We start from the raw sequence: 15,930 nt of genomic DNA, 5'->3' as shown, positions 1-15,930 counted from the left end.
GCAGCGTACCAGATGGCTGTCATATACTCCCTCCGCTTTGATAAAAAAAAAGGTTTTGGTACAGCGCTGGCGGATCGGCACACAAGGAGGAGGACAGCTGAGGAAACTAGCAGGTGTGCAAGACGAAACTAAGTCCCGGTCAGGCCGAAAAGGCTTTGAGGCGACAGCTTTGGAGGGTCAAAAGGTTGCCCGTAATTGCCAGCGGCCTTTTGAGTGGTGGCAAATGGAGTTTGGAGCTTTCGGAATTTTTTTTTTTTTTTTTTTTTTTTTTTTTTCAAAGCAGAAGTGGTCTGCCACAAACTCATTATGATTTCCAAGTGTGATGATCTGAATAAAGGGGAGGGGGTGAAGCAGGGGGTTGAAGACATAATTAGTTTTCCTCACTGCAGGAGACAGTATGCTGATGAGACAATGAAAGACTGAAAAAGCAGAGCTGTCAATCTCCCGCGATTCTTTCATCCCACAAAGCACCAGTGAGTAATGCTCACGGACCCAAAAGAAACACGCTGCAACCGAAATACACGATTCTGTTACACAACGCAAACTTCTGCCAATTCCGCAACCGTAAAGCATTTCACAGCCCTCGGTAGGGCGGATTAAAAGAAGAAAAAAAAAAAAAAAAACACGGTTGAAAAGAAGGTGCTTTCCAGCAAACATGTCTCAGGTAATGTTCGGTTCAACAGTGTTGTCTGAATAGAAATGTTCTCTGCACAGAGGCCGTAGTGACAGGCTCAACGAGACTGCAAATAGATATCAAATATATCTAACACCAGGCTGATGTTGCTGTTTTCTAGTGTGTGACAGATGAAATTTTTCCTGTCACACCGGCTAACACTCTCCGGGCGCGGAGCGATCCCTCTGCACCGCCAGACAAAATACCATCGCCTACAGGAACCGGCGATCAAGGTCTGGAGAATAGTTTAGCTATTGACTGGGGACTGCTGCTGTTTTTGTTTGTTTTTTTTACTCTGTCCAGTAGGGGGAATTGACTGCCATTGGGCACCTATGACACGCAACGCTATTTGGGTTTTATTACCCTTGGAAGTCCTTTTAACTCCTTCGGCAGGAAATGAAACACTCGAATGCCTCTATTGCAAAGTGCTGGAGCCATTTGCAGCCGGGGCTGTGACATGCCAAGCATGTGTTCCATATAAAGAGAGGTTCTGGGAGTCACAGGTGCATGCTGACAGGGTGTGTGTGTGTGTGTGTGTGTTTGCATGGATGTATATGGAGTGGCGTGTGAGAAAGACAGAGTGAGAGAGAGAGAGTGAGAAAGATAAAGAGAGGGAGAGAAAGAAAGTATTTTGGTGTTTACTGAGGCCTTACAGTCGCCCGTGGGCAGTAAAAGGAGGGCCGCTACATACCAGAGCCAAAGCCAGCCGCCTTTCCTGACCAGTCACCGGCTGAAAACACACGACAGCTTTCACCATGGAGCTCCTCGCTGTACACAAAAAAGCTGAGGTTCTCTTTTCGGATGATGTTGCTGGCTAAATGGTGCCTGCTAAAAATGATTTTTCTCACAAACACTGAAACAATCAGCATATAAAGGAGGATTACGCACAGCCGCGACCATTTTTTTTCTGATACAATGAAAGCTTTGTTTCTGAACTTGAGAACACTGTGTGCTCTTTATCGGTGCTAAATATATTTCCATTTTCAGCTCTTTTGTTCTCAGGTCACACAGTTATTTATCCCACGCTTCATCTGCCGCACCAGACTGACTACCTCAATTAGTGGCACTCACTGAGAGACATTAATAAGTGTCCAACAAACCTGAGATGGAATATATTAGAGTTCCATTTTCGTCGACAGTGACATTTCTCATCAACTACCCCTCAGGTCTGTAATTTCACTGAGCTCATAATCTGCATCTGCAAGGTGCGGTGCTCTGTAACCCCACGGTGGCATGTGAAAGGACCGGGCGCTCTTCTCCGAAATCTATTCACGCATTGTTCTCATACTTTTGTGTAAAAACGCACAGGCACAAAGTAAGCAGAGAATTCAAACAACAACTGCTGTTGCCTTGATAAATCGGCGTGTTGGCGCTCGCTCGCTCGCACGGCAAGTTCATTTACATTCATTAACATAACGCATGCACTTATATCTTTATTTTGGAGCTTGGAATGGATATGATTGGATGGCATTTCTCCGCAAGTGGAAGTATATGCTGTTCTCCTGAGGATCGCTGCAAAACCGACGCAGTTTAAGAAGTGCAAGTTACATTATAGGAATATAGCACGATAAATACATTGCATTGAGCCATCTAGCTGCATTTTCGCAATCATATCATTAGGTTACAGTAATAAGATAGGATCAGGACCGTAATTAGGCAGGAAAATGACACAGGTCTGTTTTTGGGGTGAAGCATGGTCAGCCACAGCATTCTGAATGAATTGCCAGTGTTTCTTAAAGGAAGCTTAAAGTTTATTTTGCTTCCTTGCTAGGGCTGCTTTGTTTAAACAGATAACAGCTTTCAAGATAAAGAGATCATAATAATATCGGCGTCACTGATGCGTAAATGTCACATTTTGGGTGGATGCTTTTATCCAGAGTGACTTAGAAAGATTGAGCAGGTAACGGTTCAGTGTCTTGCTCAGGAAGGATACAAAGCTGCTCCAGGAATTGAACCTGCACACTTTAACTTAGCGGATTGTCACTCTAACCACTTGGCCACCCCGCCGCCAACGTGTAAACATGCAGATAAGGCTGTCTAGTCAAACATTCTTCGAATGTCTAAGCTTCCTGCTTCATGCCTGGAGAAAAATCCTTATTTGTTTACACATGGTCTTGAGATATCCTAAAATATACACGCAAATCTCATACCCCAAAAAACTTCGATAACTGCAACAACGCTTGGGTAAACTCGTTTTGTGGCCAAGTTCCTCAAAAATGAGTTGTCAAATGTCTCGCTTGATAAATGAGACCCGCTGACGTTCTTTTTGAGAGAAAAAGAAGTGATTCTAGAAAGGTGAGGGTTTGACTGAAAAGCTGACTTGCTGTGTGGAAGGTAAACAGCAGATTGACTGCCAAAAAAAACTTTGCCTCAATCTCTTTCTGCTGCCTCACAGAGGTCTGAATAATTAAAGGCGTCTCTGTCTCTGCTCCAGGGAAACGCAGCCTATAGGATGAAGCTGAATAAGAATCAGCATGCCTTTTTAACTTCCACACACACACACACACACACACACCCAGCTGAGCGAAAACATCAGAATGTTGCAATTTTTCAGGCAGGTTTTAAAATAAAATGATATCATTCTCCACAAATGTTCCAGATTAATAACACACCGTCCTAACACAAACAAACGGGGTTGACAACGTAGTTTCTGTCAACATAAACAGAAATAATCCATGGGAAAACAGAAAAACCTGAAAATAAATGAACATGACTTTACTTCAGTTACTGGAGTTACAATAATAATAGTACTATTTCTACTACTACTACTAATAATAATAATAATAATATCCATCTGGGAAATTACATATTTTGACAAAAGCTTTCATAACAGCAATAGTAAAATTCACTTTTGACTATTCCCCTGTTTTGTATAGATGTGAAAAGCCAAGTATAGCCAAGTGCACCTGCTATTCACTTGCTGGAACAAGTGAATTCTCTGTGTATGTGAGTGTGTGTGATCATGTGTGTGTCCTGTGAGTGTGTGCTTGCATATTCATGTGTGTGATTATGTGTATATAGATGCAGGGCTGCAGTTCTTGAGTCCGGTCTGGAGAGCACTTCTCTGACATCCTGGACTCGTCTCGGTCTCACGTCTATTTTGACTCGGACTTGTCTCGGTCTTATTCAGTTGGATGTTGAAGGGTTTAGTACAGAACTAATGCAGATAGATCTACATCTCTGTTGATCCTTACTCTTTAAGCATTATTTTTACATTTGGAAAGACATGTACACGGTTTATTGACCTATTTTGGTCTTGAATAGGACTCAATTTGCTCTGGTATCAGTCTTGACGTGGTCTCGACCCCTTTGGACCTGGTCTTGTCTCAAAAAATGACTGGATCTGGTCTTGACTAAGGTCATCTTGACTAGGGTTAGACCGATATTTCAGTTCGCTGACACATCCACCCCAATATTGGTCTTTTATTAAATATCGGATATCAGCAGGTCAATGTTGTCCTTTCCTCCCTGACCACAGCTACATAAAAGTCTATAAAACCTGCAATCAAATTGCAGTTTCTTTGCACATGTTATTTATTCATATTGTTCAATTATGCCTTTTGTAAAGTAATTGTTAATTCAAAGGCAGGAATGTATCCCAGTTTACCATTGAATAGGTGTGGTGGGTCACTCTGCCTTAAAGAGCTGCTAATGCTAAAAGAATGTCACTAGTCTGGGTTTCAGTGGAGAGTTTTAGTGTCCCATGATGCTCTAAATGCTGTTTCAGAGGCTTTTCCACCCTGACAAGAATAACATTCAGGTAGAAACACTGACTTCTTGGAATGTCTGGGTGAAATTGAAAGCTAGCTAGTATCGGCACACAATATCAGCTATCGGCAGCTTCAACGCAAAACTATCTGCACCAGCAAAACCCGTATCGGTCGCACTCTAGCCTTGACTAAAGCCCCGCATGAATGTGTGTCTGCCTGTGTCCTTTCCAAGGCAGTGAAACAGCCCGTTCCTCTGACAGGTTGCATGAACCAGGAGAAAAGGACTGTCCAACGCCCGCGATAGGGACCAAGCGAAGGGGAAAGAGGGGAAGGCGAGCTTCTATGAGGGAGGGCTCATTCAAGCACGGCAGATTCAGGGGGATTTAGGGGGCTCGTCTGCCAGCAATAAAAGGCTGAAACAGGATACTTGGTGAGATTAATTACCTAGATAGGCCACGATAATGCCATTTAAATGGGAAAGTAATTAAAGTGCACCTTCCATGAAAATTATTCATTGCTGACGGATTGGGTGACAGACAAATCAGGAGGCATTTACAGAAAGCTACAGGTTAAGTGCTCCGAGCTGCTGCTCTGAGACCACCACAGTTTTATTGCAGCTGTTGAATCTTACTGCTTTGCCCAGCTCTCATCAAATTACTGCGAGCATGTGGAGTGTGGGGTGGGGGGGGGAAGAGGGTGAAAAGAATGGGCTCCCAGGTAACGTAAAACCAGGGACAAATGCTACAAAGGAGGATCCGCTTAACTAGAAAATTACACTGCCTGGCACTGGTCAGTGGGGACTGCTTGGAATCAATCAATCCATTCTGTTTAAGGCCACCATGGCAGATTACAACACAAAGGGAATAAATCAATGGGCGTATTGTTCCCCAAGTGTTACTTTCACAAATGTATTGAACAATATCCATTTAGCGGTGATAAAGTGTCAATAAAGTGGCCATATAGATTACCGCTGGGGAGCTGGGGTATCAGTTTGCACTGACACCCATCAGCAGTTTCCACTTTTTTTTTTTTTTTTTTTTTTTTGTAACTCATCAGTCTCTTTTAGAAGGGAGTAATTATCTAACCACAAAACAAACATTGTCATCGTACCTTCTGAACTCCAGACAGACAACTGCTGATGAACAGAGAGGAAGACTTGAACATTTGCTTTTTCACACAACGCAAGGGCAGGGAGGCTTTTCAGATCAAAGTGAAATGCTTAGCTTACATTCTTGCGTGCCTCAATGCATTTTTTTTCACTGAGAGATTGTAGCAAAGGGAATAGCCCGTTGTTCTCTTTGAATGTTTAAGTAGGTTTGTACTTGAGGGGACTACAACATCCTCCCAAGTTCACACAGTGTTGCACAACAAAGTGCTAAAAATAAACACAGAGAAAACATCGTCTGAATCCATTCACTGATTTCTTTCTTTTGACGAACATTTCTTACTCTCATGAAATAATTTCAGCGTGTCCCTAAGTTAGAAAATGTTTTCTATTATTGCTATTCTGAGCTGTTTCAACTCAAACTCATCTCTACAGTCTAAAGGTCTAAATAATGCATGTGGTTAAGTCACACCCTTTCTCTAGTCTGACTCAAACATCAAGTCTGTGAATACTTCACAGCACAGCTCAACAATTGTTAAAGTTGGTATGTGAGTGTAAGCGGGCTTTGTGCTGCTGGCTAATACAAGCAGTCAGCATTACAATCAATTTCCACAGGCTCTTTCTCTCACTCATTATATTGTTTACACCTCTTGCTGATCGCACCTAAACCCCATTTCACTGGGCTTGGACACAGCACACACAGCACACACACAGCGCACACACACACACACACACACACACACACACACACACACACACACACACACACACAGGTCCTGTAGCCTTTCCCATAACCAATTTCGAATCCTATTTCTGTGCCCTTCTCCACAGTGATTTTTCTGGCTCAGAGATGTGAACACTCACTTGAATAAATATTAATGGTTATTCTATGAGAAATGGCCACTCACAAGCGTGCTGGAAGAACAAAAGGCCTTGTTTACAAGCGTGCTTGAAGAAAGCTACGGTGCGGAGGGCAACTGCAGCGTTGTCAACTCACAATAGAGTGCTGATTGAATCGCACACTAACTTCCAGCGTACGCCCATGGAAAAGAGGCTGAAATCTTCAACACGACAAATTTCCATTCACCTGCTGGGAGGAGAGAGCTTGAGAAATCAAGCTTACGAACTTGCAGCCTCTACTTAAACTCATTTAAGACAGAGCTGAGAGGTAATTAGGTTTCTGGGAACAATAAGCACTCAGCACCTTGTGTAGCTCCAGCCTCACTCCAGACATTTCCTTTGGTGTAATTAGGGGAGGTGTGAATTCCTCATCAGATGGATCACCATCTGTATTCACACACTGCGTGTTCATTCCCCCGGTCCCCAGCTACTATGTACATGCTGATTATCATGCAGGAGGTGGAGATGGGGAGGGATGGAGGATGGAGGGTTTCTCTTTTTAAGGTTCTTTCACCGCTATGGGGCTCTACCGCCTCACCAGCAAAGGTTAATCAATTCTGAATGATGAGCCGTAAAAGCTTTAATAATGCAGTCATTCTCTAATGAGCGGTCCTGCATGCTTGCTCGGGAAGGACCGATTGTTTTAGGAAGCTCCGACGTTCCAATTACAAAGCGCTCAAGCATTCCCTAACAGCCCAGAGAGCACTGGACACAGTGAGGCTCCGCTGAGCAGGACGATGAGCCCCGCGGCGCCCGGCTCGTTTCAGGTCGAGATGGGAGGTCGAGAGCGAGCCGTCAGGTGGGCGTCACCCGCCGACTATTACCTAGATGTTCTGCATTCCAGCTAAAGGCAAATGATCTGCCACCTTGGTGATTTGGTGGGGTTAAATCGATATCGGCACAATATTGGCCTTTTATAAAATATCAGATATCGCCCAGTCATGTTATTATGGAAGTATATGAAGTTTCTCCCTGACCACAGCTACATAAAGACCATCTGTAAAACCCTACATTGAAAATCTGATTTTGCACATTTTATTTATTCATGAATTCTTTTCAATAATAGTTTCTGTAAATTCATTCTTCATTTAAATGTAGTATTCTATCCCAGAGTTTCCCTACCATTGAATAGGTGGGATGGCTCACTCTGCCGTAAAGAGCTGCTCACCCTAAAATAATTTAATTGGGTTTCAATGGAGAGTTCTAGTGTCCCATAATGGTCTAAATGCTGTTTCAGAGGCTTTTCCCACCTGACAAGAATACAATTCTCGGGGGAAAAATTGTCAAATTTAAAGCTACTGAATATCAGCACAAAACATCAGCTATTGGCAGCTTCAATCCCCAAATATTGGTACAATTACCTACCTACATTACCCTGCACTGTATAGGTTAGGCAGTCTCATATGTCAATCAAAGACAGAGGAGGATTATCTTGAGGTATTCTACTGTAGCACTTCAAATGGTGCCACTTTACTTGAAACAATTAACATCACACCATCTTGGCCAAGCTCTTTCACAATAGCTGATGGCTGAATACTCCGCCGGGTTAACAGAGTAATTGTCTGTTGTCAACATGCCACGTGTAATTATAAGTGACTCTGAAAGAGCATGTGTTAATTGTTTTTTTCTGCCTTTTTCCTGCAGGTCTCCCCCCTCCCGACGTCCTCGTGTCCTTGGCCGGGGCCGACCCCTCGGCACATTCCAGCGTGTGTCTCTGTCACGAAGCGAGCCACGCCAAATACATCATCCCCACTGTTTACCCCACACACACCCATTCAACTGGATGCCTCTCTCTCTCTCTCTCTCTCTCTCTCCCTCTCTGTCTTTCTCTCTCTCTGTCTCTGTCTTTCTCTCACTCTCTCACACACATCTCCTAGAACCTCTGACATATTTATTTTGTTAATAAATGCGCTTCCCTTAAGTGTTTTGTTCTTTTCTCTTTGGCACAAGCGGGAAAAAAGTAAGGCAGTATGACGAAACCATGTAGTAAAATACGGCCTCCTGAAGATTTACGCTTTGAACTTTTGAGATAGAAAGATGGCAGGTGAGCGGCTTCGCTTAATACGATACTAAAACTGTGACGCGAATGCCAATGACTAAACCAACACGGTGAGAAAAGAAACCAGGTGATGAATCATCGCGAAAAGCCAGAGGGCGAGTTTAGTTAGCCAGCAGCGCAGGTTATAATAAAACATGCAGCCAAACTTTCAGTTCACTCTCTTAAACAACAGCCAGGCTTCTTTTAATCACCACAGTCAGTATACCCTTTTGGGCCAACTGTTTTTCATGGATGCTCGAGCATGAAAGAGGAATCTTGTTTGGTGGATCCATAGAAATAATGAATAAAAAAGCCTTTAGAGTTTGTCACCACAAAATCCAGCATTTTAATTATAGTAGATTCCCTTGAGACTGAGCTGCGCATAGTGGCTCTTAAGGTACCACTGGGAGTCTGCATCATTGCTAGGCTAATAATGTTTGCCACCGTAGTGCTGATATACACATTAAATTAATCTGGGTAATATGCAAACTGGAAATATTATGGATCATATCAAACTATGGTCATTAATGCTAATGGGGAATCATTACGGTAGCTTGCAAGTGAGAGGTTTTCAAAATTAAACTGTCAATCCCCATGTTCCTGATGCCTAACACTCGCTCAGCTGCAGGGAAAGGTTGAATTCTATACTACTATATTTTATACCCTGTTTACTGTGTTGTGTGCCTAGACCGGTTATGGCCAAACATTTCCCAACTTCGGCTTTACCTTGAAAGGACCTTTTCAACTCGAGCCTATCCAGAACAGCTCAGCACATCAAGTGTTTCTTTCAAGCATTAACATTTCCCTCTACAGTAATTCAATCAAAAAAAGGCACTTCCAGCCCACACACACAACTTTTCAAAGTGCAAGTCAACATCATCATGAAAGCTGTTTGGGTGTAGCAGGGCAACAATGACTGGGATGCAAGTGATGCACAGCTCTGCAGAGGGAGACTCCTTACCTGCTTGGCCGGTTGCGATGCTGACGGCGGCGAACAGCCTCTGCGTGCGGCTCAGGTCGGACACGCCGTTGACCGCCTCCACCTCGAAAGTGTAGTTGGCGTGGGCGAGCAGGTCCACGACCGTCACGTAGGTGTCCACTAATCCCGCCTGCTGGGGAGAGTATCCCACGTTTCCCCCGCACGGCACGCACTCCTCCGGCTCCCAGCCGCACCGCCGGCATATAATCCTGTAGGTGACGTCGTTGCGCCCACCCGTGTCGGCCGGCGGGCTCCACTCCAGGCCGACGGTGGTCTGGTTGATGTTGTAGACCAGGTTCTGCGGCGCCGAGGGAGGTCCTGTCAGGGGCGGACACGGAGGAAGCCAGAGTTAAATAACCGAGTGCCAAGGAAAGTGACAGCCAAGCGTGTGCATTGACTGGATCTGTGCTTTCACTGTTCTCCGAAAAACACTATGGGACATGCCAGCTCTCGCCCCAGAGCCAAACACTGACACTCAATTATAATAGGACTCAGATCCAGAAAAAAAAATGGTACAGGTACGCAGAAGGGAAGTCAAACTCCGGCAAGCGCCAAGGTCAATGTAATAAGGCTGTGAAATAAAAGGTGCGGAGTGCAGAGTTTCAAAGGGAAAATCACTTCGTAGTCATAGTTCATGCAACGCTGTTTTTATATCAGTCCAACTTCATCATCTATGAATTATCATTAAAGGGATAGCCCACTGGTCTAAAATCCCCAACACTCCTTTACATACATGCATACATTAGCAGCAGCAGTTGGTGATTCATCCAGGGCTTTGGTTTGTTTACTTGGAGAATTTTAAAAGCATAAAATGTGCGGCTGCTATGGAAATGGCTGAGACACGGTTACGTGGGTAAATGGATGCTGAGCAGGGCATCAGCTGCTTGAAGCCAGAGACACTCGCTCACTCTCTCTGTCGCTCTGTTCCCCGAAAACATACAACTATCCCACCAGGAGACAATGGGTTTACTGGCTTTGCTTCTCAATATATCACGCAGACAAGACACTTAAAGTTAATGTCTTTGAAAAAAATAGAGGCAGTCTGAAAGTCTGACTCACCCAGGAATTTATGAACAAGATTAAAACCCAAGTTATCGGCGCACAACGGCCGCCATATAGAATATCACTTGACATACAATAACCACCAAATTCCATACTCCCAAAACTGCAGTTCAACACAGACCATTTCCCTGGAAATGTTCGCGTAATGGCAAAGAGATTAGCTCATCTCATAAAGCGATGAATAACAAATTGCTGCTTTTATCATTCAAATTCCAGGCTTTCGGTTTTTATGACCCAGATGTTGATATAAATAAACGGAGTGAATGCTTTATTTCCCCCTAATGCAGTAAAGATTATGACTTGTATTCTTTGTTTATGAGTGTTTTAAAAAACATCTTCATTTCCTTCACACAGAGAGACTTAAACGGCTCCGTTTTTCGTGCGAACTCTTCTTTGAGGGAATCTTGGAGGGAGGGACCTCTCTGGATCATCTCATTAAATTTGTCACATTAACTTACAAATAGGTCATGCATATGCATAGAGCCAAATCTGCTATCACAATATTCGGCCTCATTAATACAGCACTTAGTTGTTGTTTTTTTCCCCCTTATTCCACCCAGTAGAACGAATGGGCTCGACGGAGGCATCCATATTCATGATTATTGGGCGAGATAAGAGAGAGAGGCTGTGGACTCAGAAGATGAAAGAGCCACCTGTGGCAGGTGAAGTGGAGAGGAGTGACTACTGATAGCAACACTCGACTTCAGCCTTGGCACTGACACTCGACCTGCGCTCTCCATCCTCCTCACGGACAAAGGGAAAGGTGTGCCCAAACACACACACGCATGCACACGCACGCGTCTCGGGGCTCTTTTGTGCCGCATTTCCATGGCCACGGTTACCAACGATAATATCTCATTTTGCTCATGCCACTCTCATTTGGGTCTCAGGTGTCAGAGATCAAAGCGGCGATTTCTCACTCACAAGAGGCAGGAGGAAATTAGATTAGACTGATGCTGGATCTGCGTGACCTTTGTCTTTTCTCTTTTGTTTTCTAGTAAGCCGCGACGCCTTTCCCCTCCTCCTCCTCCTCCTCTCACTGCTTCCTCCTCTTCCTCGCCGTCGCTTTGTTTTGTCAGGGTGTGCTCCTGTCTGGATTCGGCAATATGAAACTCTTCTGCCCCCACTTTACCTGCAGCACAGATTCGCGACGCATCCTGAGCCCTTCGCCGTCTGGCTGCTCATCCTCATAGCTCAAGGGCTTGTCGCTCTCTCCCTCTTCTTTTACTTTTTTTTTTTTTTCCCTGTCTCTCACTCCCCCACTCTCTGTCTTATCTCTTCATGTTCTCTCCTCTCACCCCTCCTCCCAGTCAAGTTTCATTTCACGGATTAGCCTGCCATGGCCCCCACAGTCTGAAATGTCTCAATCACAAGCTAGCTTCTCTCCAACACCGCCGGTGTGACCAAGCATGGGTGAGGGAGTGTGTGTGTGTGTGTGTGTGTATCTGTGTTGTTGTGTATAAATATATATATGCAATATGTGCATGCACAGTTTATATGTGTCCTGCCAATTCATTTGCATGCTGTCATAGCGCTTGTTCTCCAGATTTCAACCTGTGAACCTGTGATTTTATTGAATAAACAACCCCGGTAACACATTCTCACTCCCATGTGCAACAGCGGTGAGAAAGCAACAGACATGCCTTCAGTCGAACAGAATTACCCAGTCCACATAATAAGCTTCCGTAGAAAATGCCGTAATGTAGCGGCTGATCGTTTTTTTAGGTCATGTTGCAAAGCCCGTCTCGACTCTGCGCAGAGTTGTGAGACCTGAGTAAATCCAAGCTTAGGAGAGAAGAATCCAGTGCTTATCGGCCTTGAGAGGTGCTCTGGGCCGCCTTAACCCTCCACAGCCTATTAGCTAGCTGCGCTCTAATTGGAGAGATGCGGGGAGAGGGGCGGTAGGGCCGAGTGGTATTCAAATCGCCCATGAGGTAATCCTTACTCTACAAATGTGTGTTGTGACCCCTTGACCCGGCCTCTAATGATGTGGCTGCAGAAAAGCCCTGCATGAGGGAAGCCACGAAGAGGAGTGCAGAAACGAGTACTTACCAGTGTTGTCACAATAACCCAAATTTCAACACTACTTCAATATTGAATTTGAAATTGAATTTTATAAATGTTTGATACTTTCACTGAGTGTGGTTCTGCAAGCTGAAATTCCATTTCAGCGTCGCCTCTGGAGAGTTTATATGTGCAGATGGCATGTGGAGAAGTGGAATAGTAAAAAAGTAAAAGAACGATTGTAATAGATGAGGTTCAGATTCACTGAGATTGTGTTCTGAGAGATATCTACACATTTTTTTTATGCTCCTCAGTTGGTTTTGGTCTTATTCACTGAGAAACTTTTAGTGAATCTGTGCCTGAGCCTCAGTCTGGTTACTGACAGTGGATTGCAGCAGTCGGAGTCAAGCAGCCGAAAACACGAAAAACAGCATCAAACAGTCCATAAAAACATAAAAAGCCCTATGCAATGTTGCTACATAGCTGTTAAGTTAAGTTTAGTTAAGGAATTTGGCAAAGCATCTCAGTGACTCTGACGTTCCTTGATGGTTTTCCTTGTTTGCTGTGGTATTGCAGCAGTATTAGTTTTTTGGATATTAAACTTAGCATTGGTATCATAGTCAAAATTCTGATATAACACTAGCTCCTATGTTCTGCGGCCCCTCCTAGTAACTCCAGGCAGGATGGACCTTCTGATGTCAACTTGTTGAGGTGGCAAATTTTCGAGGGGGACGACGGGGGGCTGCGAGGGGGGAGACGGCTGCTCACAACTGCCCTTTTCAGCCCCTGCTAGCGCCAGCACCGCTCACAGCTGTTGCATGATTGATGCCCACTCCCAAACCTGTCAACAACTCCAGTCTGTGCCCTGCCTCTGGAGAAATGCCTCCCAGCCATCCCCATATATTTCATTTTCTCAGGACTTTGCATATGAATGGCGTGGACAAATATTCTATAAACAAAAGCGTTTCCTTTTTTCGCCCCCTCCCTCTCAACGCATACCACATGGGAAACAATGTATTTGGGGCTGTGTTTTTGGAACTTCTTTCCTCATCTTTATTCAGCGTGGATTTGGCTTTTCATGTCCCCACATTACATCTTCATCTCATTTCCTCTCAAATCCTCATAGACACATTCTTAATCTCTGTGTGCCAGAGATCCATCTCACTGTTTGGCCAAGGCCTACGATATGGTAGCTTTACAAACCCCTATTTAAAAAAATCTGTCAATCAAGCTATTTGTTCAGGCAGTGCAAATTCATTTTCAATTACTATTCACTCCTGGTCTGGATGAGGCTTGAAAAAGAAAATCACAGTGACTATTGGTCATACTGATTTAATCCAGCAGTGATTGAGGAAATGCACGTACAGAAAGCCATGCAAAAAATTCTACAGGGCGAATGAGGAGGCGGGTGAAGTAATTCATACAACTTAAAAATACATATTTACATATAATGGTATGGGGTCATTAAGTGGAGACCCAAAGTTAATGAAAATGAATAATGGAAAGTGTGCATTAGGCAACTTCAGTAATTACAGCACTACTTTGCCAAGGTGATTACCCATAGGGGAACAGCCAGAGGACACGGCAAAGAAGTGGGAACTTTTTTATTCTTTCTGCTGCATGTGTGTTCTGTCCTTGATCAGTGCAAGACGTTACAGCGAAGCGTTAACATCCGATTAGGATGGTTGGAGAAGTGAGTAATGGACCTGTCTGCTGTAACAGGATCTGTATGGTTGGTTCCATGGTACACAGAGCCTTTGGTTTGCTGGTTCGCGGTCACTGCCAGGAAACAAGCACCTCAAATTGCTCGGCCTGAATTATGTCCTTGTTTGTGTCACATGGTGCGGGGAATTGAGTTAAGCAGACAAATTTGGGTTTGGTTCAACAGTGAAAGTAGCACAGGTTAATGTGGTAAAGGAATATGTTAATATTTAGAAATGTAGCTCATTCATTTTTCTTCACTAGACACTAGTCAAACCAAACTCCTTAATTTTTAAGGGATTTATTCATGGGTTGATTCATGGAGACGCTAGTAATTAAGGGTTTTTATTTTTGTCTTTTGTGCACGGTTTACAGGGTTATTAATGGAAAGTTCCTGTATCCCTGAATTTTTCATTAGGCTATATTAGAAAGTAAGCAGTCAAAAATTAAGGGGGTGTTTAAGGGGGTTGCGATGGGGTCTCCACCATTAATAACTAATAATAACTAATTTTAAGGGGATTTTGCATGAATTAAGGGGAATTAATGTAAATTCATGTAAATGTAAGGTTATTTTAAGGGATTAGTGGTTGGTAGTGGTTTGTAGTTTCTGTCAACTGGATTGTTGGCATTCCTGTTTGAAACCATGGGACCCAACTAGCTGCAAGTCCCCGACTAGCTGCCCCTTCATTTACATGAGGAACGCTAATAATGCCAAGTGGCTATTTAAAGACAAGTACAGAAACCTTTTCCCCCAAATGTGTCAAGTGTTCGGATAGGAAAACAGGCAACTACAATACAAAACAGAAGGCTGATGCTTTAATGATAGATAATATGTTAGTGGGACATTATAACTCAGATCCTTGATAATAACTTTTCCCCGCTCAAGACTTCCAGTCATCCAAGTGATTGATCGTAATCATGTTCTCGCAGCCCTCTATCTGACTCAGTGTTTTAAAGATAATATTTTATTCCTTTTTTTTTTTGAAAGATTCAGGCTCGCCGACATATTTTCAGTTTTACCCACCACCCCCAGAAAATGTATTGTTCCACCAGGGTGCTAAAGCTCCTATGAAAATCAGCTATTTTCAAGGCACTTTCCAAATAATTTATGGCTGAAACAAACACTTCTGGTTACCAATTTCACACAAACTTACTTGTGCACTGGGGTTATTTGGAGGTAAAGAGTTTGGGGCAAGTAGAAGTAGAAATGTTGCTTAAAGTGTAGCTTTACAGGCAGCCATGACTGACAAAGATACATTTTTCATATGACATTTACAACATTAAGACGCCCTGTGGCTGGTAAACCCAGGGCGACTCCCACATCCATAACCCTAACTATATTTGACTCTCTGATTGGTTTAATAGATAGACCAGCCAAGTCAATGCTATAAATTCTGTTAGTTGCATAATATCTACGCTATCTACTTTATCTCTTTCTCTCTCTCTCTCTCACACACACACACACACACAGGGACAGGCACACACACGCAATTAGAGATTCTGACTTGGCCTACTTTGGGTGTGTGGGGAGAAAGTGGCAGCGCTCAGGATGTAAACCAGGCGATGTTGACTTCCCGCATACATAACTTGACAGTTTTAGTTGTTTTTAATCAGCGGGAAATGAACTAAAACAGATTACCGCAATCTTAATTATTATTTTATCCACTCTCTGTTTTTTAATAAATTGGTCAAACAAATGATTGAACTCAGTTTCTCGCAGCCTCTAGGCAAATCTCGGAGACTGGAAAACTCTCTTGC

At 43.6% G+C, this 15,930-nt stretch overlaps 1 protein-coding gene across 7 annotated transcripts in view; it reads right to left on the bottom strand.

The window, feature by feature from the left end:
* The window catches only part of epha7 (eph receptor A7), a 66,019-nt gene that overhangs the window by 32,373 nt on the left and 17,716 nt on the right, over positions 1 to 15,930 (bottom strand). For all 7 annotated transcript variants that reach the window (XM_071899252.2, XM_071899254.2, XM_078290102.1 and 4 more), the window contains exon 5: positions 9,388 to 9,723. In XM_071899252.2, coding sequence (XP_071755353.1) covers positions 9,388 to 9,723 — 336 coding nt within the window. The remainder of the gene's footprint in view (positions 1 to 9,387; positions 9,724 to 15,930) is intronic.

This window comes from Centroberyx gerrardi, chromosome 18 (genome assembly GCF_048128805.1).
Source record: "Centroberyx gerrardi isolate f3 chromosome 18, fCenGer3.hap1.cur.20231027, whole genome shotgun sequence".
NCBI classification, from domain to species: domain Eukaryota; kingdom Metazoa; phylum Chordata; class Actinopteri; order Beryciformes; family Berycidae; genus Centroberyx; species Centroberyx gerrardi.
Note: the sequence above shows the minus strand (reverse complement) of the source record. Positions and strands in the feature narration are given on the sequence as shown.